We start from the raw sequence: 26,332 nt of genomic DNA, 5'->3' as shown, positions 1-26,332 counted from the left end.
TGGCATGAATTTGGTAATTATTATTTTCAAAATAAATATATGTCAATAAGTTACAAAAACTAAGCTCTTTATTTCAAGCCTCAATGGTAAACTAGTTGCAAATCATCATATATAGTCGCTACCATAATGCAGAAATCGGGAATTATCTAATCATTTTGATGTAGTAGTTTGATGTTCAACAAAATCTGCATTTGTATTCAGCAAAACTGATATTCGAATTGATCATGAATAGCTTCAGAGTGACTGTTATTCAAACAAATTTGGATTTGTAGCGATAGGCTTTAGGCTTTGTTTTATTATGAAATTTCATCATCATATTGGTTATCTGAATATGAGCTTGCTGCAAACCAACTTTTTAGTTCATCAGTGGTGCAACAAAATAGTTGGTCTTCAATAAATAACTCAGCAAATGGTAAACAAACATACTTATTTATTTGTCTATTTAAACACAAAAACATTGGTACAAGGAGGCGCCAAATAGATATGCGCCATATAAATCTTCCGATTTGTGTGAGGGCTGGGATACTAGCCGGGTGTCCGAACCGTGGCAGGTGGTTTACTTAGAAGCCCACACTCGTCCATACGCCATTTGTTCTTTCAGAGTACTAGGGCCCATATGCACCATTGGTTTGGAATCAGGGTTTCCCAACTCCCTTAGTTGGATTCTCGTATCCACCGTCCCGGATAAAGCTCCGGACATTTGCTTTCCTTCCTCTCAATTTCGCGAACAACATCTTCACCACGAGAAGGCAGTGAGTAGGACTTCCCTGTTAGTGGTTGTATGCACATGGCCACTTGAAAGCATTTGGAGAGGGAGAGTGAACTCTCCCCATTCTTGGCCGTACCAGAGCATTTGTGGGCATTCACAATCATAATAGTTGTATGATTTGATGAAAGCGTTTTCGATTGTTAGAATGTAAGAAGAGAATTTTGCTAGATAGAAGATCTACAATCATACAATGTGGTTGATAGAGGGCTACCTAAGAGACATAAATCTCCCAATTGAACTTATATCAATCTACAAGACAGCTGTGCAGTAGAATAGATGCTTTTATGTACAAAATATTGCAGATAAGAAAAAAACATTACTAACAGTCATTGAAATAGTCACTGATCCCAGTAGGTTATTAACCTTGCCAAGTGACAACACCGTATTTGAATAACATTCATTCTAAATGAACTTCACAATTAGTTCACATAACACAACTATAATTACTAACTATTTTACTATGAATGCCATACAGATATTATAGTTTTGTTCTGATTAACCACTAGTCATTTTTAATTCATCTAACTTATACAAAGTACTGAATAGTAAATTCCATTTAAAATGTCAAAACTTTTTTGTTTTCTTTTGTTTTACTGACTGAAGAGAAATTGAATTTTACTATAAAACAAAAAAAAAAGGAAACATTTCAATTCTTTATTAGTCTGTAACTATGTATAATAATAGACAATAAAAATTACAAGCGGCATGCTTGAGCATCTGGGCTACCTGTTCCTGCCATCTAGACATTTCAACAAGTTATCTATTTTTGATTGAGATCATGAATCAGTTGATGTTAGACCACCGTTGGAAACCTGAAAGCACTGGACAGCCGTTTCATCCTAGTATGGGACTCCTCAGCAGTGCGTACTCACGATCCCGCTCCCCGCGAGATTCTGTGTCTGTTAATCGCATAACCTATTCTGCTGCGTTTCTGAAAATTGTGCAACCTTTCGTTGTCAAAGTTACAAACAGCTCAATAAGAGACAATGTGGTTACTGGCAATAAACAACGAAAAGAATGTACATTATTCATATGTTCATTTACTGAACTGCTAACATCTAACTGGCGATCACTCAATATTTATCGCCAGAACCGACCAAGAAGAAAGAAACGGAAACTTGTTGAAATACTTTGCACTGAGAATTCTATATTGTACCAAAAAGTATAATATTGAATAAAGCTAATAATAATAATGATAATAATATATCGTGAATACATACTATTGAGGAGTCCTATACAAGGACGAAACAACTGTGCATCATATCTCAATGACTACTGTCAACTGTATAGCACTTTCAAATTTTCTAGGGTAGTTTAATTTAAATCAATTTATGAATTCAATCTATAAAATTGTTATATAATTTCCATAAACCCTTATTCTGATAAAGAAAAAAACATAATTTTCTTATGTTTTGTTTCTCCATTCATAAGAAAACTTCTTTTCATATATGTATATATATATATATATATATATATATATATATATATATATAATCCTCTTTCAAAGCACATTCAGTCGTTGTGAATAAGAAGTACCCTTAAATCGAAATACTTAAATGAAAATGTAAAGAAAGAAAGAAAGAAAGAAGAACAATACACACCCACATACATACACATACATTTATATATTCCAGACAAATAATGAATAGTTTAATTGGTCTAATGAATTCAATATGTATTAGTTACTAGACTTCATTTTTCTTTTTCTTTTTTCTTTTTTTGTTTTTTTTTGGATCCATGAATAAAAGATTGATTATTCATTTTGAGAAGAAAGTAGTGTTTAGAATAGTTTTGTTTGTTAAGGTTTTAGTTGGATGGTAAAAAATACTTGATGTAATAAGTATGAAATGTAGTATATTCAATGAATATTTGAAGTGAGAAACTATTAGTGTGATGAATCTATTAAAGAAAGATTATAGAACTATTAGATATCATGCATTATGTATGATAATTATGGATGTATCGCTCAATTTCATGGTTTAGTTGAAGTTAGACATTAACACCGTTGGATGCTGGCCAGCTCAATGGTCTAGAGGTTAAGCGTTTACTCGTGAAACTGATGAGTTCTGGGTTAGAATCTTGTGAGGTAGGATCGTGGATGCGCACTGCTGACGAGTCCCACAATAGGACGAAACAGCCGTCTAATGGTTCTAGGTTTTCCATGGAGGTCTATCTTCAATTGACTCATGATATCAACTATTAATATTACTATAATATCCACAAAACCATTTCTGATACAACTATTTTTGTCTAGTTGCGAAATATTCAGATGATCTTGTAGTGAACGAGAACACAAATGGGACGATCGCATGTATTTAATTACAAAATTACAGAACATGTCAGTAAAATCTGAGTACTATTACAGTAAATAATCCATTTACAAAATGTCAATCAATCGTCTCAGACTTTATTGTCCTTTCGTATCCACACCAATCATTCTTTGTTCTCATTCTCTTTCTTCGATCTTCTTAACCTTCTGCCTCCAGGCATTTCACTTTCGATTGACGATATATATTACTTATATCTATCGACATCAGTAGCACACAACCTAACCTGATTACATTATATGGTAAAATGGTTATTTCATGGTGCTGAAGTTTCTCGCCAACGAAACAAACATCCTTGTAATTCTGTCTGATTTTTAATTATTCATTAACTGATAAAAGATTTCTATGTAATTACTTTCATACCGAATAGTCAGTTCAATGTAACGTTATAAGGTATATATTTAAAGGATACGGGTGATAAAGTCAGTCAAATCTAGAGATGGGCGTTTGAATTTTCTTATGGACATAAATAAATTTATATTTGTGTAAGTATGAATGTTCCACAAATATACCAGATGAAATCTAAAAGACATCTGAATGAACTAAGTTTGATGATATAATTAACGATAAAATGAATGCAGTATAAACTGTATATCCTGTCTAGTATTATTCAAACAACTGACAGAAAACATTAATGAGCTCTTCAATGACTATTTATGGATATAAATAGTCATCTATTGAATGGCAACAATGACATAGTTATGAGTTTTTATAACTCAAGTTTCAACTTGATAGCATACATATACATGAGAAAGTTGTATCATAATGTGCACCACTATTTAATCATTAAAAGGGTGTTGTATTGATTGGTAGTCATGAGAAAAGTTCAGATTAAATTATGATTATTTTCAAGGATCTTATAGATCCTTGAATAATCTATGCATCTTGTTCAAGATAATACTCAGTATCATGATATAGTGATAAATCTTAACACTATTATTAAACTCAGTTTCACTATTTTTGTCCTCTGGGATTAATTCACACTTCAGCAAGTATCAAGCTCTTGATTTTGATCCAAAGTGGTAAGGTCATGAACACTTACTACTACGAATAGGGATCTAAGTTCTTCTAACTCAAATCATCTAACTCGAATCATTTCATGAGTTTGATAAACTTCAACAATCTTCACTATGCCCTATTGATAATTCCATTATAAGTAAGGGTAAATTTTCAATGTGATTATGATATTACTTAACTGAATTTACAAAATATTAAAATCGTATGATCCAAGTTCATTTTATAAACTGTTTCAGCTAAACTATTATATTTTGATGGAGTTTTGTTCTCTGAGCTGGATGATTTGGTCGTGAAGCTTTCATCGCTCTCCTAAACGACATCATCAGCATAAACTTCATATAGAAGTCAAAACTCCATCAAAATCATCCACCTGAGCTACAAATTATGTCCACCATCTCAAAATTATTAAATTCCTTGATTCAATTGATTTCTGAAGTGAAATCTTAATTATACTGCAAATATTTTATTTACAATAAACCTATATTTAGTATATTTAATTATATACTACTTAAAATATTCCAAATATTAATTAGTTTATTTAATTTAATACATTTATTCATTATATTCAATCTACTTCGAGTTATTCAATGTAATTATAATGAAAAACCAATGCTTAAAAGCTAACTTCATAACTAACGTAGTATATACATTTGGTTTCTTACAATCGAAGAATATATGGAAGTCAAAACAACTATCTATCAACTAATATCAAAGTCAAAATCTTCAATACAAACATCAAGATAGTTTGACTGTAAGGAGCTGAAATGTGGAGAACCACTACAACCATCATCAAACATGTACAAATATTTATAAATAATTGTCTACGCAAAATACTCAACATCCATTGACCGGATAACATCAGTAATAGTCTTCTGTGGGAAAGAACAAACAAGCTCCAACATTAGGAGGAAATTAGGAAAAGACTATAGAAATGGATAAGTCATACATTTCAGAAATCACCAAACTACAAGCCCTAACTTGGAATGCTGAAGGGAACGGAAAAGTGGAAGGCTGAAGAACACATTACGTCGAGAAATAGAATCAGATATGAAAAGGATGAATAACAACTGGAAAGAGATGGAAAGGACTGCCCAGGGTAGAGTTGAGTGGAAAGTGTTGGTAAGCGGCCTACGCTCCTGTACGATGAGTAACAGGCGTAAAGGAAGTAAGTAATTATGTATCAGACATTTGATTATCTTTCAAGTTCAGTAATCACTATTACCAACTATTATAGAAACAGTTATCAGTTTTTCTCCAATTTTCATTTAATGATATACATGTTATTTTTTTGTCACTAAAACTAACAACTTCAGTTCCACTTCTACGTTTATCCTGATTTACAGGAAAATACAGCACGGCAGTCAAATAGAGCTGGTGTCTGTTTTTTTTTAGGAATTAAATTTTGTTTATCAAAACTCGGAACAATCAGACAGAATTTATTATTCGAAATAAAATTTAAATGATAAAGTGTAAATTATAACGTCTAATCAAAGCACTTGATGCTATTTGGATTTGAACTAATCAGATTAGAAAGATGCACCGTTTACAGCCAATTAACAAATTTAATAGTTGAGATCATGAGTCAATTGAAGCTTGACCATCATGGAAAACCTAGAAGCATTGGATGGTCGTTTGACCCTATTGTGAGACTCCTCAGCAGTGCACATCCACCATCCCACCTTGCAAGATTCGAACCCAGGACCTATCAGTTTCGCGAGCAAACACTTAACCTCTAGACCATTGAGCTGGCCGGCATCCAACGGTATAGAAGTCTGACTATAACCACTCCATGAAACTGAACAACACATCCACCATTGTCTTCAGTGAGTTACTATCTCACAACAGACCTAGTTGAACTCCAATGGTCACGGCTTCTCATGAAAACTCCATGAAGTACCACTTGGAGACCATTATTAGCGAGCATAGAATAATTATAATCAGAAAGGGATTTTGTGAATATTATAGTAATTTAATAGTTGAATTCATGAGTCAATTGAAGTTAGACCATCATGGAAAACCTGGAAACTGGTTTAGCGGTTTAGTGGTTAAGCGCTCGCACGCGGGACTGATAGGTTCTGGGTTCGAACCTCTCGAGGCAGGATCGTGGATACGCACTGCTGAGAAGTCTCCCAACAGGACGAAACGGTCATCCAGTGTTTCCAGGTTTTTCATGGTAGTCTAGCTTCAATCGACTCATGAATTCAACTCTTACAATTACTATAACATTCACAAAATCCATTTCCAATTAACAAATTATTACAGGTGAAAAAATGTTTATTCATTATCACTTGAGCACACACTGTTCAAAACAAGTTCACCAATCACTAATTCCTACGATTTTTTGTTAATCACACACCCTAAAATTTTCTCATCAATCAGTGATAGGGAATCATAATCACCATGCCATTAATGTTAACCTTATTTTACAAAGAGAAACTTAAAAAAGAACATCAGAAGACATAAGTTTTCATAAAATAATTTTTTTTCTTTTCATTCAATCACATGAAACATTGACAAAATCATGAAAAGAAAAGAAAAAGAAAAGATTCAGCATTCAACTAAGTTGAAATATTATTTGATTATGTAATATAACCATAGTGTAGTCTGTTATCTGATGTAATAGTGTATCAATGTCGGAAAGAATAATTTTCTTTTTGGATGGCAGTGGGGAAGGGGGGTCATTCACTGTTCCATGTTTTATTCTAATCACTTCATATTTTGATATTTACATCGTATCATTTTATAAGTGTTTCCTATTGATTGATTAATATGATAATGATCATTTAAAGATCATAATAGTTTTATATCTTCCATATTGACTAAGTGATTGTATCGAATAAACTTAAATTTGCTATAAAATCAGGATCCTAGAAAAATAATCAAAAAAGTTTTTTAAAAAAAATTAAAACAAACAGAAACTACAAACTTACTTGTGTAGAAACACTAAAAAATTCATCTTTTGATATTTTACCATCATGATCAAGATCATATTTCTGTAAAAACAAAAAAAATGTAAAGAATATGATAGTTGTTATGGAAACAAAATCATTCAATATCATATATCTCTTCATGTACTTAGTTACTACTCAACTGTCACAGAGTTAAAGTAATATGATTGTTTAGAAAACTAAGTAGTTATATATTGTAATTTATTGGTTTGTATCAAATTGCTTAACCCTTACAATGTAAATTTTTTTCAGTTTATTGCTCTTTGAAGATTTATTATTATCTCTTCCTATGCAATTTATCTGATATAACATTTTGTTATGGTTCTTAATATAGTAAAATTTTATTTTTAATTGTGAAATAATTTAATAAGTGGATTCATAAGCCAATTTAAGTTAGATCACTGAACGACCGGTTTATTCTAGTATAGGACTTTTCAGGAGTGAGTACAAGAAAGGATGAAGATCCTGGATTCGAATCCCGCGAGTGGGATTGTGGATGCACACTGCTGAAGAGTCCTACAATGGGACGAAACAGCCGTCTGGTATCAATCGGTTCATGACCTCAATCAATAACTTATTAATCTCTACAACTATACTGGTAATTTCTTAATTATGTTGATGGATTTCAGATATTTATTTAAATTGATGAACTTTTTTTAAAATTTTTTGTCATATAAATTCGGTGCGTTTCCAATAGCGATAAGGTATTTAAAAATATTACAACTTTTGTTTAGCATAAACATTATAACAAGTACTTGAAAGTTTAAATCCACTTAGATTTGTTTACTTGTATCTTCTTATTGTTGTTCCAATCTGCAATTGGTCAGTGTCTTATTGGCATATATGTATCTTGAGTGGACTGTTTCAATATTACCTTATATCACAAGCTTTATCCAAACTCGGTAAGTAATTGGATGACGTAAAATGAACAGTATTGGGTTCGAGTCCCAAAGTGAACTTCCGTTCAAAGATGCAGATATATTCAGCTGACAAGTCCCGAAAATGATGAAACGTGCACTCTGTATTCCACTACTAACCACTATTCACCGTTGCTTATAAAACTTGAACGTTTGTTAATCTTCATACCGATTAACTAAATATTGTAAAGTAGTATAACATCTGGTATCTTGTTTAAATACATTGTTTTATTTCATAAAATGCTCCTATACATTCTATTTTATTTTTTTATTTATTTTATTTTATCAGATCAGAAAATAAACTTTTCCAATGTTTAAAAATATCATCAGAAGTGGTTTTGTGGAGATTTTAGAAATTTCACTGGTTGAAATCATGTGTCAGTTGAAGCTAGACCTCCGCGAAATGCTGCTTGAAGTCAGTCACTAGTGAGCAGATGATTATTATCAGAAAGGGTTTTGTGGAGATTTTAGTAATTTCAGTAGTTGTGAAATATCAGCTCACTGAAGACAATGGTGTACGGTGGCGCAACTTCGTGGATTGGTTGAAGCTAGACATTTACGCCGTTGGATGCTGGCTCAGTGGTCTAGTGGTTAAGTGCTCGCGAGCGAAGCCAGTAGATCCCGGGTTTGAATCTCGCAGGGGGCGAGGTCGTGCATGAGCGCTGCTGAGGAGTCTCATACTAGGACGAAACGGTCATCCAGTGCTTCCAGGTTTCCAACGGTGGTCTAACATCAATTGAATCATGATTTCAACCAGTAAAAGATATCAGTTAATTAGTAGTTTTTCTTCTCCGAAACACACAGTCTACAATGTTTTTAAAACTCTTTGAATTTCCCAAATCAATTTTCATTTAAAATCTTAGTTTATTCCCAATGTTAATTGTTTCGTTTAGAATTTAAAACTGTTGTCTTTACAAAGAATCAATGTACTTACTAGTTGAATTCATGAGTCAATTGTAGCTAGACCATCATATAAAATATGGAAGTATTGGATGACCGTCTCATCTTAGTGTGAGACTCGTCAGTATTGCGCATCCATGAAACAGCGTCGCGAGATTTGAACCTAAGACCTATCGGTCTAGCACGCGAGCGCTTAACTTCTAGACTACTGAGTTGGTCGGCATCCGACGGTGTTAATGTATAACTTCAACCAATCGATGAAATTGAGCAACTGTCGCGAGACCGATAGGTATTAGATTTGAATCTCACGGGGCGGGATCGTGGATATGCACTGCTGAGGAGTCCAGTACTAGGATAAAAAGGCCGTCCGGTGCTTCCAAGTTCTCCATGGTAGTCTAGTTTTAATTGACTAATGAATACAACTATTAAATTATTACAATCTCCACAAAAACTCTCTCTAATTAATTAATTTTTTTATGGAACTAATAAAAATAATTCCCCTGATTAACTCCAACCAATAAGCTTAATATTATAGCCAATTGTTTCAGTACTAGCTTCGGTTCTTGAAGAATAGAGAGATGTGTACAGGCATTTTTATATTTGAATAAAGAACAGTTGTCCAGTATTGCTTTATTTACATACATTCAATGTCTTTCTATCTAAAAACAAGATATAGATTACATAAAGAAATCAGTACTTTGTTTGATATACTTTTTTTAATTAAAGAATTATTAACTTACATTAAACATTGTATTAACTCTATCTTCAATAGCTTGTACAATGTTACCAGTGAGTAGTTTATCACCAAGTAAATCATAAATAGCCTGTATAACTTCTTTCAATTCTGATCTACTTATATAACCATCTCCATTAATATCATATAAACTAAATATCCATTTAATTTTATCTAAATTTGAACCTTTTGCTAATTGTGATAGACCACAGGCAAATTGCTGGATATATAAAGTAGAATGGAATAAAAAGAAAAGTATATAATCAGTTATTTATATATATAAACTAATAGCAAACATGACTTGATAAAAATCAATAATAAATATTAGTTATCATTTTAAGGGTTGTGGAGATTGTTAAGTTTTTGATTGAGATCATGAACCGGTTGATGTTAGACTACCATTGAAGACCTGTAAGCACTGGACGGTCGTTTCGTCCTACAATGGGATTCCTCAGCAGTGTGCGCCCACGATCCCACTCGCAGGATTCAATCCCAGAGCTCCACTGGTCACGGCTTATCACCAGAACTCCGAAAATTTTCTCACCGTTGGATGCCGGCTCAGTGGTCCAGTAGGTTAAGCGTTCGCACTCGTGGCTGAAGGCCCTGGGTTCGAGTCCCACGAGCGGGATCGTGTATGCTCACTGCTGGGGAGTCTCACGATAGGACGAAACGGCCGTCCAGTGCTTCCAGGTTTTCAATGATGGTCTAACACCAATTGGCTCATGATCTCAAATAAATATTAGTGTTAAAATTAAATTATCAACATTAATCGAATTCAACTGTAAATAATCATGATAATGTCATAATAGTTAATATAGGTAATTGTAAAATTTGTTTCATTTTATCTAAATTACTTTGTTTTTAACCTATTTAAACGGTAGAATGTATAGAAACCAAGGACCCCATTACTACAGTTGAAGAACATATGGAAGTCAAAACAATTGTCTGTCAACCAATATCAAAGTCATAATCTTCAATACAAACGTCGAGACAGTTCGACTGTAAGGAGCTGAAATGTGGAGAACTACTATAACTATCATCAAACATGTACAAGTATTTATAAACAGTTGTCTACACAAGATACTCAATACCCGTTGACCGGAAAGCATCAGCAACAACCTACTGTGGGAGAGAACAAACCAACTTCCAATTGAAGAAGATATTAGGAAAAGACGATGGAGTTGAACGAGACATACAATACGGAAATCACCAAACTTCATCGTGAGCCAAGCCCTAACTTGAAATCATGAAGAAAAATGGAAAAATGGAAGTCCAAATTACACATTGTGTCGGTAATCGGAATCGAACATGAAAAGGATGAACAGCAACTGAAAACAAGTGGAAAGAATTGTTCAGGACAGGTTTGGATGGAGAATGCTGGTGGTTGGCCCATGCTCCTCGACGAGGAGTAACAGGCGTAAGTAATTAATATCTAATATAAGGCTAAATTTTCAAGACTAGTGATCAATCTAACTGACATAATACAAACAGTATCTAATACTAAACAAATATAAACACTATTATGCAATAATCATTCAGTTTTTAACAGTTGTCTACGCAAAATACTTCGAATCCACTGGCCAGATACTATTAGCAACAACCTACTGTGTGAGAGAACATACCAGATCCCAGCGGAGGAAGGAATCAGGAAGAAGCGCTGGAAGTGGATAGAACACATATTGAGAAAAGCACCCAACTGCGTCACAAGGCAAGCCTTCACTTGGAACCCTCAAGGCCAAAGAAAAAGAGGAAGACCAAAGAACATATTACGTCGAGAAATGGAGACAGACATGAGAGGAATGAAGAAAAATTGGACAAATCTGGAAAGGAAGGCCCGCGACAGAGTGGGTTGGAGAATGCTAGTTGGCGGCCTATGCTCCATTTGGAGTAACAAGCGTAAGTAAGTAAGTAATCATTCAGTTTTAAAATAATGGATATAATTTAGGAATAATAAATACTGAAATGGCTATTATTATTATCATTATTACTATTATTATTATTATCAAAGGCTTTATTCAATATTATATTTTTAGTACAATATAGAATCCTCAACACAAAGTATCTCAATAAGTTTCCTTTTCTTCTTTCTTCATCGATCCTGATGATAAATATTTAATGATCACCAGGTAGATGTTAGCAGTTCAGGGATCGACATCTGGATAATATTCATTCTTTTCAATCAATATTACCAACCATCACGATATCTCTGCTCGTAATGTTTTGTCAGGGAAGTCCTACCGGGATGGCGGATACTGAGGATCCACCTAGGGAAATTAGAAAACACTGATTTCAAACCTATGGTCCACATGGGATCCAAGATCCTAAAGGAACAAGTGGAGTATGAACCAACTGTTAGTCACTGGTTACCATGAAACTACATCACCTTACGTTACTTCACTGCTTTGTGGATTAGACTTTTAGATAATGGCTTGGGGTGTGACCCCTTTAGAAAACCACCTGCTTCTGTCTGGGCACCCGAGCAGTGTCAAAGCTCATACACAATTCAAGTGACTTGTATAGCGCATATGTATTCAGCGCTCATTTGTACCAATATTTATGTGTTAAAATCAATAAACAAATAGATAATTTTTGGTAACCTGTAAAGCGAAAGGTTCTAATCGAATTCATAAACGCGCCTCAATAGGTTATGCGATTAATAGACATAAAAATGCGTTAAAACAAACAAAAACTACAGATAACTTGCTGAAATATATATAAATACCAGGAACAAGTAGCCCAGTTATTCAAGCAGTATATCAATAATCATTATTGACTATACTTTAGTTATTCTTTTGGAAATTTCCATATAATATATCCAGTTATATCTAAATTTGATAAGGTTACTTCATGTCATAAACAGGAAAACATTTTGATGGAGTTCTGTTCTCTGAGCTGGATGGTTTGGTCGTGGAGCTTCCATCGTTCTTATGAACGACATCATTAGTACAAACTTCTATCTGAATTTCGGAAGAATAATGAAAGCTGCACGACCAAACCATCCAGCTCAGAGAACAAAACTCCATCAAAATCATCCACCTAAGCTACAAATCTTCTCCGCCATCTCACAGGAAAACATTAAATTACAAATAAAATATACATAACAAATTGGATTTATTTAATCATATCTAATTTACTTTAAGTATTGCTAAGCAGTTTTTCGGTAAACTAATTAGATAAGATTTAATTAAGAAAATAAATGTTTATTTACATAGTAACAAATTTACTAATAATCACTTCGATACCAACTAGTTACTGATTTATAAAAAATCAAGGTGATTTACTTATCATCTAACTTAGTATTTCATACCATTCATTATTTACTTCGTTATGATTCAATTTTCTTTTTTCTTTATTAACTATAAGATATGAAATTGAATGTTAGAAAAAAAGGTTCAAACGTGATCAATTCATTAGATGCATATTGTTAAAATCACGTATACATTCTTGTTTTACTTTAATAGCTTTTCTTGAATGTTAACAAATCACTTACTCACTTACATACTCCCAATGGAACATAGGCTACCGACCAACATTCTCCAACTCAATCTGTCCTGGACCTCCCTTTCTAGTTCTATCCAATTATTGTTCATTTTTCCCATGTACGTCTCCGTTTCTTGACGTAATGTGTTCTTTGGTTTTCCTCTTTTTTCTTTGAGCTTGCCTTGCGACGCAGTTGAGTGCTCTGCTCAATGTGTGTACTATCCACTTCCAGCGTTTCTTCCTCATTTCATCCTCCATGGCAATCTGGTTTGTTCTCTCACACAGTAGGTTATCAGTGTCTAATAGTGTCTGGCCAATGGATCCGAAGTATTTTGTGTAGACAACTGTTAATTAACACTTGTATCTTCGACATGATGGCTTTCGTAATTCTCCGAATTGCCGCCCCATACAGTAGAACTGTGTTGATATTTGTATTGAAATTTCAGACTTTGGTGTTGACTGACTGACAGTTGTTTCGAGTTCCAAATGTTCTTCACTTGTGGATATGTTCCTCTTGCTTTGTTAATCCGCGTCTTCACATCTGCATCAGATCCACCGTGTTCATCAATGATATTAACAAATTAATGTCTGCTAATTATAAAAGGTTTTGATGAAGCTTTATTCTTTGAGCTGGATAGTTTTGTTGTAGAGTTTTTGTTGTTCCTCTGAACAATATCATCAACACATACTTCAGGTAGAAATATCAAACATTACCAAGCGAAAATTGGATTTACTTAAAATTCATTCACTGAGATTTTACAAATACATTCTTCCTCTTACATGTTTTACATCTCAGCGTCCAAATACTGTGAAACTAATCGATTAAACTTAGACGAATGTCCTTATTAGAAATACCAAAGGGTAAAGTATTTCTAACTATAGTTGTGTGGATAATATATGTTATTCAAATAAAACAATGTAAGACTACCAAATGAGAAATTAAGTGATCAAAACAACTTAAAATAATTCGAATATTTTTTAAAATTAAATAACTAACTAACCTCAAATGTTAATTGTCCTGTTTGACATTGATCAAAAACTCGAAAGCATAATTGAGCATAAGCACTAGATGCTGAAATCAAAGAAAGAATATATGTATCAACATCACCAGTAGACTCTATAAAAGTTAATATGAATTTTTCATAGTTACTTCTTTCATTCATTACTGATTAGTGATGTATTAGAGATATATGCTACTTATTCTGACAGATATAAGTAGTATTGTGGTGTGTGCTACTGATGTCGACAGATATAAGTAGTATATATCATTAATCGAGAGTGAAATGTCTGGCAGTAGAAAGTTAAGAACACCAGAAAAAAGAGAAAGAGAATAAAGAATAAGTAGTATGTGCTCACAATCGGAAGTGCAGTGCCTGCAAACAAAATATTGATTTAAAGAGAATAGGAAGGGATACAGGTAGCAGTCGAAATAGCAACAGAATCAGAAGAATGATGGAGTAATTGAAGGGCAAATGGAGAAAGATATGCAAATAATATATTTAATATATGTTTTTTTCATATTTTATCAAACCACTGTGTATTTCGCACGAAACTATTAATTAGTTTTCCCTATCTGAGTTCTCATTCACTATATATTTACACTTGTGATCAAATATTCTTATTTACTTACAGCTACAAGCTTCCTTTTTCTAATGAAATTTGGTAAACTTCGAAGTTTTCCTAATTTTGAAGTGTTCGCGCTTTGCTAAACAGCTGGAACTATTCAAGAGGTAACTCGGAACCTAAGTTTCGTGGTACTTGTTGATCACCAGCAGAACGTGCCTGAATCAGCTGAAGAACGTTTGCTACCTGTTGGTTTCTGAATTCACATCATTCAGCTTTACAATCTGAGACCCTATCACTTTCATTGTAACCGAAAAATCATAATCATTCGATCTATTTATTTGAAATAGTTGCATAATAAACAATGTTGCCAATCGAGTTTACTACCATGGTAAATCAAAGAAACTTTCGTAGCCTTAATGTTTGTGTGAATAGAGATTTAATGAAGTATCCCGTTTAGTATGTGTTTCATAAGCGTTTCAATGACATTACTGCTAAATATCTTTAATATATTGTTTTACAATCAACGTAAAAATGAATCACTCGAATATCGGATGGATCATGTTAGTGTAACCTAAAAAACTATATTGAAATAGAGAAAACTCCTTAATTTCTTAGTAAAAAATTAGTTACATTGAATTCATGAACCAATCAATTTTACACCACTATTGAAAACCTGAAAGCACTGGACGGCCGATTCGTTCTGGTATGGGACTCCTCAGCAGCATCCATCCATAATCTTTCATGCAGGATTCGAACACAGGACACTAGATCTTGCATGCGAACACTTAACGTCTAGACCACTGATCCGGCATCTAACGGTGTTAATATGCAAAACCCAATCAATCCACGATGTCTTACAACTAGCTTCCATGATTTCAATGAAATTTAACCATCTCCATAACCTCAAAATGAAAAATTAATTTAATTTCTACTATTCTTAAATCAAAATATGTCGGCTTTAATGTTTTATCATCCCATTGGTTCATGTTCAGTTTCTAAAATATATGGAGCGATCACCTGATTTTTCAGTATTTTTTGTGCAAGTAATTTTTGTTCATATACAATTGAATTCTAAAGGTCTCTCATTTGTATACCTTTACCCGTCATTATTTTAAAAGAACATCACGATGTTTTGCAACCACAGAGGTTATAGAATAGATCACTCATGATTGATCAACAGTTTTATTAATTCAGTTCCCTTGATCACAATATACCACATCTAGTACAAGTAAGGTATACATTTTTTCCAGGTTGAGACAAGGAAACTTCACCCGTAAAATAAATTTGAAATTGAAATAAAAATATGTTTTACATGAGGTTCAACTAACTTATTAAGTGATTAAAACTGTAATGTATGCTACTTATATCTGTCAACAGACATAAGTAGTACGTAACATCAATCAAAAGTTAAATGACTAGTAGCACAAGGCTAAGAAGATCGAATTGAAGAAAGCAGAAAGGGGAATAGAAAAGAATTGTGAATTGAAACAATTAAACGAAATGTAAAGGACAGTTGATGGAAGATTTACAAATGAAGCATTTATTATATGGTTTCCACATTTTATGATTAGCGTTTTTTTACGAGTTAGTTTTCGACGCGGTCGTGCACAGACCAAATTGCGACACTACGGATCATCGTCGAACAATCAGTTGAGTGGAACTCGTCACTGTACATCAACTTCATTGATTATGAAAAGGCATTTGACAGGGTAGACAGGAGGACGTTATGGAAACTTCTTCGACACTACGGAGTTCCTGAGAAGATTGTCAATATTATCCGGAACTCATACGACGGACTACAATGCAAAGTAGTGCATGGAGGACAGCTGACAGATGCATTCCAAGTTAGGACCGAAGTCAGACAAAGCTGTTTACTCTCTCCCTTCCTTCTTCTTCTGGTGGTCGACTGGATTATGAGGACCTCGACATCTGAAGGAAAACACGGAATACAATGGACAGCTCAAAATCAATTAGACGATTTGGACTTCGCAGGTGACCTAGCCCTCCTATCGCATACACACGAACAGATGCAGACAAAGACAGCCAATCTAGCAGCAGTCTCTGCATCAGTAAGTCTCAACATACACAAGAGGAAAACCAAGGTCCTCAAATTCAACACGGAGAACAGCAATCCGATCACTCTTGATGGCGAAACTCTGGAAGATGTAGAATCATTCACATACCTGGGAAGCATGATCGATGAACAAGGAGGTTCAGATGCAGACGTAAAGGTGAGGATTGGCAAAGCAATGGCCGCATTCCTACAATGGAAGAACATATGGAACTCAAAACAACTTTCAACCAATATCAAAGTGAGAATCTTCATTGCGAATGTCAAGGCATTCCTACTGTATGGAGCTGAAACTTGGAGAACTACAACAACCATCATCAAGAAGGTGCAAGTATTCATAAATAGCTGTCTACGCAAGAAACTCAACATCCATTGGCCGGATACCATCAGCAACAGCCTTTTGTGAGAGAGAACTAGCCAGCTTCGAGCTGAAGAGGGAATTAGGAAAAGACGATGGAAATGGATAGAACATACATTACGCAAATCATCAAACTGCATCACGAGGCAAGCCCTAACTTGGAATCCTGAAGGGAAGCGAAAAAGAGGAAGGCCAAAGAACACATTACGTCGGGAAATAAAAGCAGATATGGAAAGGATGAATAACAACTGGAAGGAGCTAGAAAGGATTGCCCAATACAGGGTTGGATGGAGAATGCTGGTGATCGGCCTATGTTCCTTCACGAGGAGTAACAGGCGTAAGTAAGCTTTCCACGGGATATTTTCGTTAACCCATGCCCAACCCTCTTTCTGTACCCGGGCTAGAGACTGGCAGTAGCTCTAGAGGAGCTCCAGGCGGAAGAAGTGCTAGAAATGGATAGAACACACATTGAAGAAAGCATCCAACTCCATCGTAAGCATATCATCTCATGGAATCCTCAAGGTCAATGAGGAAGAAGAAGACCAAAGAACACATGACGCCAAGAAATCGAGACAAACATGAGAAGAATGAACAACAATTGAATAGAATTAGAGAGGAAGGTCCAGGACAGAGTGAATTGGAGAATGCTGATCGGTGACCTATTCTCCATTGGGATTAACAGGCGTAAGTAAGTAAGTAAATAAGTTCTACATTTTATGAAGACATTCTGTAGTTTTGTACTAAATAGTAAATTCATTATCCCCAACTGTGTTCTCATTCACCATAAAACTAGTACATGTATGTAATATATAGTATGATTATGTTCAAACATATCAAATAGGTTATTATGACATTGAAATGTACATATTGTTAACTGTCATTTCGTACAATCTTAAGGTGGTTTTTTTTAGAAAAAAATCTTCAAACCGTTCAAATTAAAACGTGTCAATAGTTTTTTCAAACAATTTTTTCTAGAAGTTTTACGAAGGTTTTAATTAGATATTTAAAAAGAAAAAGACAAACTACATGGTATTTTAAAAAGGTATTTGAACATAAAAAGGTGAATAAGTAAAATGGTATTAAATATCACTATATGAAATGAATTTCTAGAGAGACTATAATTTATGGACGAGCCAATCAGAAGCTTTTAAGGGGTTTCAAGGTCATAGTGTCGACTTCAGTACTTGATGCTAATGTACGATCGGTTCATAGGGAATTTTGTACAAAACGTGATAATTGAGAGGCTATAACAAATAAAACGGCTGACGAAGCAATCGGAGATAAGGTAATAGATCTTGGTTTTTGGCGCGAAAGTATTTCATTCATTTAGCTAAATAGAGTATAGCTGATGTCAGTTCGTGATTAAAAACCTATATGTGATTCATAACTAAGGCAAATTATGACAATTATTGCGAAATGGATAATAAAAGTACCAGTAACACTAGCTGCAGCCAGGTACTACAAATATATACGGATGTTTGGAGAGCCTACAGACTCCTAAATAGGCTTGGTTATGTGCATCGTGTCATTATCCACAAGTGGCATTTTGTTTACTCAACAACCGGAGTACAAACAAACAATATTGAAGGTATGTGGTCGAGGCTGGAAAAGTTTTTGCGACTTCATCATGCCTCCAGAGGCCAGCTATTCTGTTACAATATGGATGATTTCCTCTACCGCATGCAATAGGATTTTAGAACCTCTGAACCTCTTTCTAACCTTGACAAGTTTTTGAACCATATATAAGAAGTGTATTCACTTTAATTTTTTGGTTTTGTATAATATCTATTTACTTTATATTGACTGTTTGCTGATCAGCCAATATTCCTCGAGGTCACTTAGGATTTTGTTCAAAGGTCGTCCATAACTTATAGTCGCGGCCGAATCTTGTTGGGAACAATAGTTTCTTAAATATTCCGGATAAACATAGCTAATAAACACCAACCACCACAAAAACTAAATGCATGTTTTTCGAATTATTACATCCAACTATCTAACATATTAGTCAATGGACAAAGCAGAATTCAAAGTTCTTTAAAACAAGCGAATATACTTCGAGTATATTCTATAATTTTATTCAACTACTAGAAATAAGGTAATTGCATCAAGAACAATATATTTGTACATTTTGTACATAGGAAACAGTTTCAGTCAAAAACACCCACTTTCATTGACTTGAATCACTATAGGTTTAGGTTATTATGTCAAAAGAATAGTGAACTATGATTTTATATAGTTTGTACAATAAATGAGCAAATTCGACTGAAATTGTATTTATTTGTCTAAACACATAAACATGGTACAAGGAGGCACCATACAGGTATGTGCCATATAAATCATTCGATTTGTGTGAGGGCTAGGATACTGCCTGGGTGGCAAAACTGAAGCAGGTTGTTTTATTAGGTGGCCACACCCCGAACCTTTGACCTAAAGATCTAATTCCCAATGTAAGGAGATGCAGATCCATGGTAACCAGTAACCAATGCTTGGTCCATTCACCATTTGTTCTTTCAGGATACTGGAGCCCATGTGCACTATTGATTTGGAATCAGGGTTTTCCAACTCCTCTATTTGAAATCTCCGTGTCCACCAACCCGAATAAAGCGCCGGATTTTCACTTTCCGTCCTCTCGATGTCGTAACAAAGCACCCCCTGCCACGAGAAGGCAATGAGTTGAACTTTCCTGTCAGTGACTGTAGACGCGTGGCCATTTGAGAGCATTTCGAGAAGAGCTGACTCTCCTCACTCTCAGTCGTACCAGGGCAATCGTGGGCAGTTATGATTGTCCATATCATCCAGTCATCAAAGTGATGGCCTTTCCTTCCTACTAGATGTAACTTTTTTATAATTTTGCCAAAAATAAAATGAAAATAATCATATGCCCACAATTAGTGAATATATATTACACAGGTTATGCATAACTTCAAACTCATTGTTTACTATAATTTCTATATAAATATTAACCAGTAATATAATATCATATAAACATACCACGATTAGGAAAAAATCTTCTATATACTCCTATGAAAGATTCTTTACTGGCAACACCTGAAGGACAAATCTGTAGAACAATGGAAAGTGAAAAATACAAAAATAATTATTCTTCCATATAAGAGTACTTTTACAATATATAAACAAATTGCTTACAGTCATTCACAGACTGAATGTGTTTATCAATAGGGTTATACATCATAAAAGGTCTTCTTCACGTCAATAATACTGTTTTCTATATATATATATGCCTTAAGTGGGCACATTTGTTTTCCATTTGCATATACTGAATTAACCATAAAGATTTTAATGTTTTCCTTTCAATTAAAATGAAATGAGTATGTTTATTGTTTTGTACTTAAATGTTTTAAACTTAAAAAGGATTTCAATGGTTGAGATCATGAGTCAGTTGAAGCTAAACCACCATGGAAAACCTGGTACTTGTGTAATGAATGAGAATACAAGTGAGGACAATCGAATGTATCTGAATATAAAATTACAGAATCTCTGTGAACTATACAGTAAATAATTCATTTGCAAAATGTCATTTAATCGTCTCAGATTTGATTGTTCCTTCATTTTCACACCAATCATTCTTTGTTCTCGTTCTCTTTTCATTAATCTTCCTAATCTTCTGCTGCCAGGTATTTCACTTTCGATATACTACTTATATCTATCGATATTAGTAGCACATACACCACAATTGAATTGTTATGAATGAAGTAATTTTGCATTTAATGTATTCTAATTGTTTGGTTAGTTTATTTACTAAAGATGATATAACCAATAAAGTATTTTTCGAATAAATGCATAAAATTGATTTTGAGGATGAAGAATAAAATCTCAAGTTTAAACATCTTTAATGATTAATCAAGCTTAACTTGTACATTCTGAATTATCGGTTGTTCAATTAAATCACAGACTGTTTGTTTTAAGAATACTAGTAAATCCACCTATTTGATGTCGGAAAATTGTTAGTCAGTTTCACTGAAAGCGATGAAGAACCGTAGAAGATTAATTTCCAGTCCTTACTAATTTGTATTTTGAGTGTTCTTCATAATATCGATTGATTTTCTGTTGGAGATATCTAGTTGTTTGTATGTACACATAATCTTACTTAGATGATTCTGTAAATAGATCACAATAAAATCTATAATAATAGTAAGCAGATGGTATTATACTATTATAACTCCGCTTGGAGTCCCTCCGGGAGCTACTGCCGGTCCCAAGCCCGGGTAAAGGAGTAGGGTTGGGCATAGGATTACCGACCCAATCCCGTAGAAAACTTACTCGCTAAAAAACACTAATCAGAAAAAATTATTCAAACCTTTTAAACTCTTACTTGGAAGTCAGAAGGTCTTCATTTAGAAGACTTATGACGCCTCATGATGAAAGCCGAATTCCTTCGGAATTCACGAGGCTGATGCCCCTTCTGACAACCACAGCAACCATTTATTTAGGTATATGGAATACTCTGGTCGGCGGCCTATGCTCCATTAGGAGTAACAGGCGTAAGTAAGTAAGTAATTATCCTATTATATAATATTTTTTTGTTAGCGTTTTTTTAGCGAGTTAGTTTTCTTTGGGTTGGGGTCTCTAACCCTATGCTCAATCATCCTTCTATATCCAGGTCTGGGACGGGCAGCAACTACAAAGGGGCTCCGGGTGGAGGTTCCTGTTATATAAGTAAAATTGTAATTCTCAAGTGTTGGGAAAACATTGTTAACTTCAAGACTAAATTTTTGAGCTAATCATAATGGATCAGTATAAATCATGTAGGATGTCAGATAATTCGAAATGATCTGATCCATTTATTATCAAAGTGTATCTGGTTTTTCAAGAAGACAATTTATGAAACTCTGAAAATTCAATAGAATCGTTGAAATGAAATATTATTATAAGAAACAATGATTCTTTCAAAGAAAACTCCTTTGGAAATTAGACATCTGTAATACAGCTTATTGTATAAATTTTCTGCAATTAGTTCCTTTTTTAAATTTAGATAAAGCTAGAACAAACATTCCCTCCTTCACTCATATATTTCCACCCACTCAATTCTCTTAAAATATGTGAACTTATCAAATCTTTTTTGATTATTATGCAACCTATCTTACCAGTTTTTACTTATAGGAATCTTGTGCAAACCCTTCATTAACTCTAAAATCATTATCAAATAAATTTATCTTATCTGTCTCTGAACTCCACTCAACTATCACACCACCCATCCTTAACGTTTCCTTGATTCTAACACCAAATAACCTCTGACCTGTTTTTGAATATATATATATATATATATAGTTATTATTGATAACCTTTGTCATTATGGTGGAGTTTTGTTCTCTGAGCTGGATGGTTTGGTCGTGTCATGGACAAAAATATAGTAGTTCTCGAGTGGAAGCCTGCCTTTTGGCGAAATTCTCCCATTTTCGAACAACAAAAAGCGTATTACGCCCATATGATTTTGAGATGGTGGAGAAGATTTGTAGCTCAGGTGGATGATTTTGATGAAGTTTTGTTCTCTGAGCTGGATGGTTTGGTCGTCATTTTGTCATTCCAATTCTTTACATTCACTTAGGGGCATTGTCCCATACTATTTCTTGTCTCAATGTAAAATTCTAATACACATTTGTTTGTAAGCATCTAATGAGAAACCACGAAATATAATGAATTCATATTATTCTGCATCTATGTTCGTTCTGGCTTTATTATATCAACTAAAACAATAAACAAGTAGATCAACATTGTAGACGAATACTGAATACCTTTAACCATGGGGTAAATTAAAGTACAAAAGGAAATAATGAACATCTAGTATTACAGTAGATGCAGATGTCAAGGAGCGAATCGGTAAGGCAAGAACAGCGTATCTAAAAATGAAGAACATCTGAAACTCAAAACAACTGTCAATCAACCAACACCAAATTCACAATTTTCAATACAAATGTCAAGACAGTTCTACTGTATGGGGCGGAAATCCGGAGAACTACGAAAGCCATCATGTCGAAGATACAAGTGTTTATTAACAGCTGTCTACGCAAAATACTTCGAATCCGTTGGCAAAACACTAATAAACACTGACAACTGTAGGAGAGAACAAACCAGATTGCCATGGAGGAAGAAATGAGGAAGAAGTGCTGGAAGTGGATAGTGCACACATTGAGGAAAGTACTCAACAGCGTCATAGGGTACGCCTTCATATGGAATCCTCAAAAGGAAGACCAAAGAACAGATTACGCCGAGAAATGGAGACAGACATGATAAGAATGAAGAAAAATTGGACAAATCTGGAAAGGAAGGCCCACGACAGAGTGTGTTGGAGAATGCTAGTCAACAGCCTATGTTCCACTGGGGTAGGGTAACAGGCGTAACTAAATAAGTAAGCAAGTAAGTAAAAAACGTAAAATGATCAGTTTAAAGTGAAAGTATTTATACTCACATGTTTAAATCCTTGATATAATAATTGTAATTCTTTTCGTGTAAAATTCGTCATCATTTCTAATTTATGTAATGAAATTGGTTTAGTTTGTAAATCTAAACTTTTTAAATCATACGATGTTAAATCTAATAGATCAAAAGAAATAAGAAAACAAAAATTTAAACAAACATTGGAAAAATGTAAATGAGTAATGTTGTTGTTGTTGTTGTTGTTGTAGTTAATGACACGTTCCTTAATGTCTGTTTGTGGAACTAGTTTAAAAGTCATTTTCAGTTATAAAGGCTTTATTTGTGTAGGGGTGTTTTGGTGATTATTCAGTTTTTAATGAACAATACGAAACGATTAAAAATTAGACAACCAGTAAAAGTTAGAAAATATTAGAGAGTTGTTTTGTTCTTGTATGAGATTCCACATTAGTCTTCATCCAAGACCTCTTTAGGAATTAATAACGTATAATTTTAATAGTTGAGATAATGAATTAATTGAAGCTAGACCATCATGGAAAACCTGGAAATACTGGATGGCCGTTTCGTCCCAGTGTGGGACTCGTCATCACTGTGCATCCACAATCCCGCCTCATGAGATTCGAATCAAGGACCTATGAGTCTGGCGCGCGTGAGCCTAAAATCTATACGACTGAGCCGGTATCCAAAAGTGTTAGTGTCTAACTTCAAATAATCCACGAAATTGATCGACACATCCACCATTGTCATCAGTGAGTTACTATCTCACAACAGACCTGGTTGAAATCCAATGGTCACTAGGGCTCCAGGAAATACTTCTTGAAACCAGTCACTAGTGAGCAGATGATGATTATTAGAAGGGGTTTTGCGGAGATTTCAATAATTTCAATAGTTGAAATCATGAGTCAATTATATATATATATATATATATATATATATCCAAATTAATAATCCATAAAATTGGCCAGGTTAAGGGTGAAGTACATCGTTTAAAGCATGTGAACTGTAGGATTGTCAAGCAAAATATAATGAAATTGTTAATGTTAATATGACTCACATGGAATGTTAACTTGAATCTGCATATATGTTAGGTGAAATTGTAGATCCATGATCAAATTAAATATGGATCAGATATGGTGAGAGGAATAATAGTGCAATTACAATTCGATCAAATGTTTAGTGGAGAAATTAGTAAGCTGTACTAAGAAAGGGTGAATGCGAAGTGAATGAGTCATGTATTGGGGAAATTAATAATGATGTTTAACCAATAATAATAATACAAAGATTTGTGAATAAAGATAACAGATAATTGTCTACGAAAGGTCGTAAGTACAATAGTCAAATTAGGCCACTTAATAGCTAAGATTACTATTGATTAATTGTCCTTGAGGTTGGTTAGTGGGGAGGATTGGTAGAAGATATTTATTCTATACGCATAGCTCCGGTTTCTTCATCCGGATGGCGGGATTGTGGATACACAGTGATGACGAGTCCCACACTGGGACGAAACGGCCGTCCAGTATTTCTAGGTTTTCCATGATGGTCTAGCTTCAATTAATTCATGATCTCAACTATATATATATATATATATATATATATATATATAATTGTAGAATGTGAAGAGAATTTATCGAAAAGAGTATTCTTCATTCATACATTAGTCTCTTATACTACTTGAAAAAATATTTTTCTACTAACTTTTTTACCAACACATATGCTACTTATAGACATAAATTTATTTGACACGTCTATTGTCTACATATTTAATTAAATGGCATGGGAAATCTCATGGGAAAATTATATTCATAGGGAAAAAAAAGTTGTTATTTGCAGATCCTGTAGTGTGCATCCGTATTATTATCTAATGAAATTTCATAAATTTCATAAATAGAAGCATTTCACTTTCATTCAATTGTGAGTTATGAAATGGTACTGTAATTAAATTTCACTTTCTTCTTATATATATACAATAAAATACAAAGTTATTTGAGATGGTTAACAAATAACACAACATGACTTAGTACAACGGACCAACACATGAATATTATATACGATCAATCAAAAAATCAGGTCTCAACAAATCAATAGCATGTCATTTCGGTTATGGTGATTAGTAAGCGACATTTATGTAAAGTTTTGTGTGTGTGTGTGTGCGCGTGTGCGTACGTGTGCACGGTGTTGTTGTTCTTTTGGACTATTTAAACTGGGATTAATGTTGATTTGTTTATTTATTCTCTGAAGAAGTCGTTTACATTGAATTACGAAATATCAGAAAATCTAATTTTTCTACTCATTCGAATATTAAAAATATATTAATTTACTTTACATATAACAAACTACCTAGTGCTCAACTTATTCGAAATTATCAAGTCAAACCTTGGTAATGATACCTACTAACTTCATTTATTTATAAGGGTGTTTTTCTCTTTCAAAAAAAATACTTTCGTGTTTTTTATTTTGAGGATTGCAACTGATCAGTCTCTCTTGACATGGATGTATCCTGAAACAACTGCTTTGATATTGCCACTTAATTACTAGTTTTTACCTAATTTGGATAAAATAGAGGAATTGTGGATGTGTGTTTTGTTCCGTCTTAAAGTTATCAGGTGGATAGAGCTGTATACAATTGTTAATGTTAAAACTGAAACTTCAACTCAATACTTTTCACCTTTCAACGGAAAAATGCAAAACCTTACAAGTAAATTAGGCGAGACTATAATTTATGGACGAACTAATCAGATTTAGAATAACAGGTCTCGGATCTTGACGCGAAATTCATTCACCTAATTGTCTATATGGCGTTGTGGCATTTTCGCTGATATCAGCTCATGATGAAAACAATAAATCTAATTCCTA

At 33.9% G+C, this 26,332-nt stretch overlaps 1 protein-coding gene across 2 annotated transcripts in view; it reads right to left on the bottom strand.

The window, feature by feature from the left end:
• Positions 1 to 243: 243 nt before the first annotated feature.
• The window catches only part of KCNIP1_1 (Kv channel-interacting protein 1), a 38,928-nt gene continuing 12,839 nt past the window's right edge, over positions 244 to 26,332 (bottom strand). Inside the window, exons 2-7 of one of the 2 annotated variants that reach the window (XM_051213873.1) lie at positions 23,514 to 23,638; positions 20,078 to 20,147; positions 13,106 to 14,163; positions 9,619 to 9,831; positions 7,044 to 7,106; positions 244 to 1,387 (exon numbers count right to left, since the gene is read on the bottom strand). In XM_051213873.1, coding sequence (XP_051069887.1) covers positions 14,084 to 14,163; positions 20,078 to 20,147; positions 23,514 to 23,638 — 275 coding nt within the window. In that variant the 3' untranslated portion in view covers positions 244 to 1,387; positions 7,044 to 7,106; positions 9,619 to 9,831; positions 13,106 to 14,083. Of the gene's footprint in view, positions 1,388 to 5,468; positions 6,981 to 7,043; positions 7,107 to 9,618; positions 9,832 to 13,105; positions 14,164 to 20,077; positions 20,148 to 23,513; positions 23,639 to 26,332 lie in introns of those variants that run through there. The other variant, XM_035730204.2, reaches the window with a different exon arrangement.

Source organism: Schistosoma haematobium, chromosome 3 (genome assembly GCF_000699445.3).
Source record: "Schistosoma haematobium chromosome 3, whole genome shotgun sequence".
NCBI lineage: Eukaryota > Metazoa > Platyhelminthes > Trematoda > Strigeidida > Schistosomatidae > Schistosoma > Schistosoma haematobium.
The sequence above is the reverse complement of the archived record's forward strand: the minus strand, read 5'-3'. Positions and strand labels throughout refer to the sequence as shown.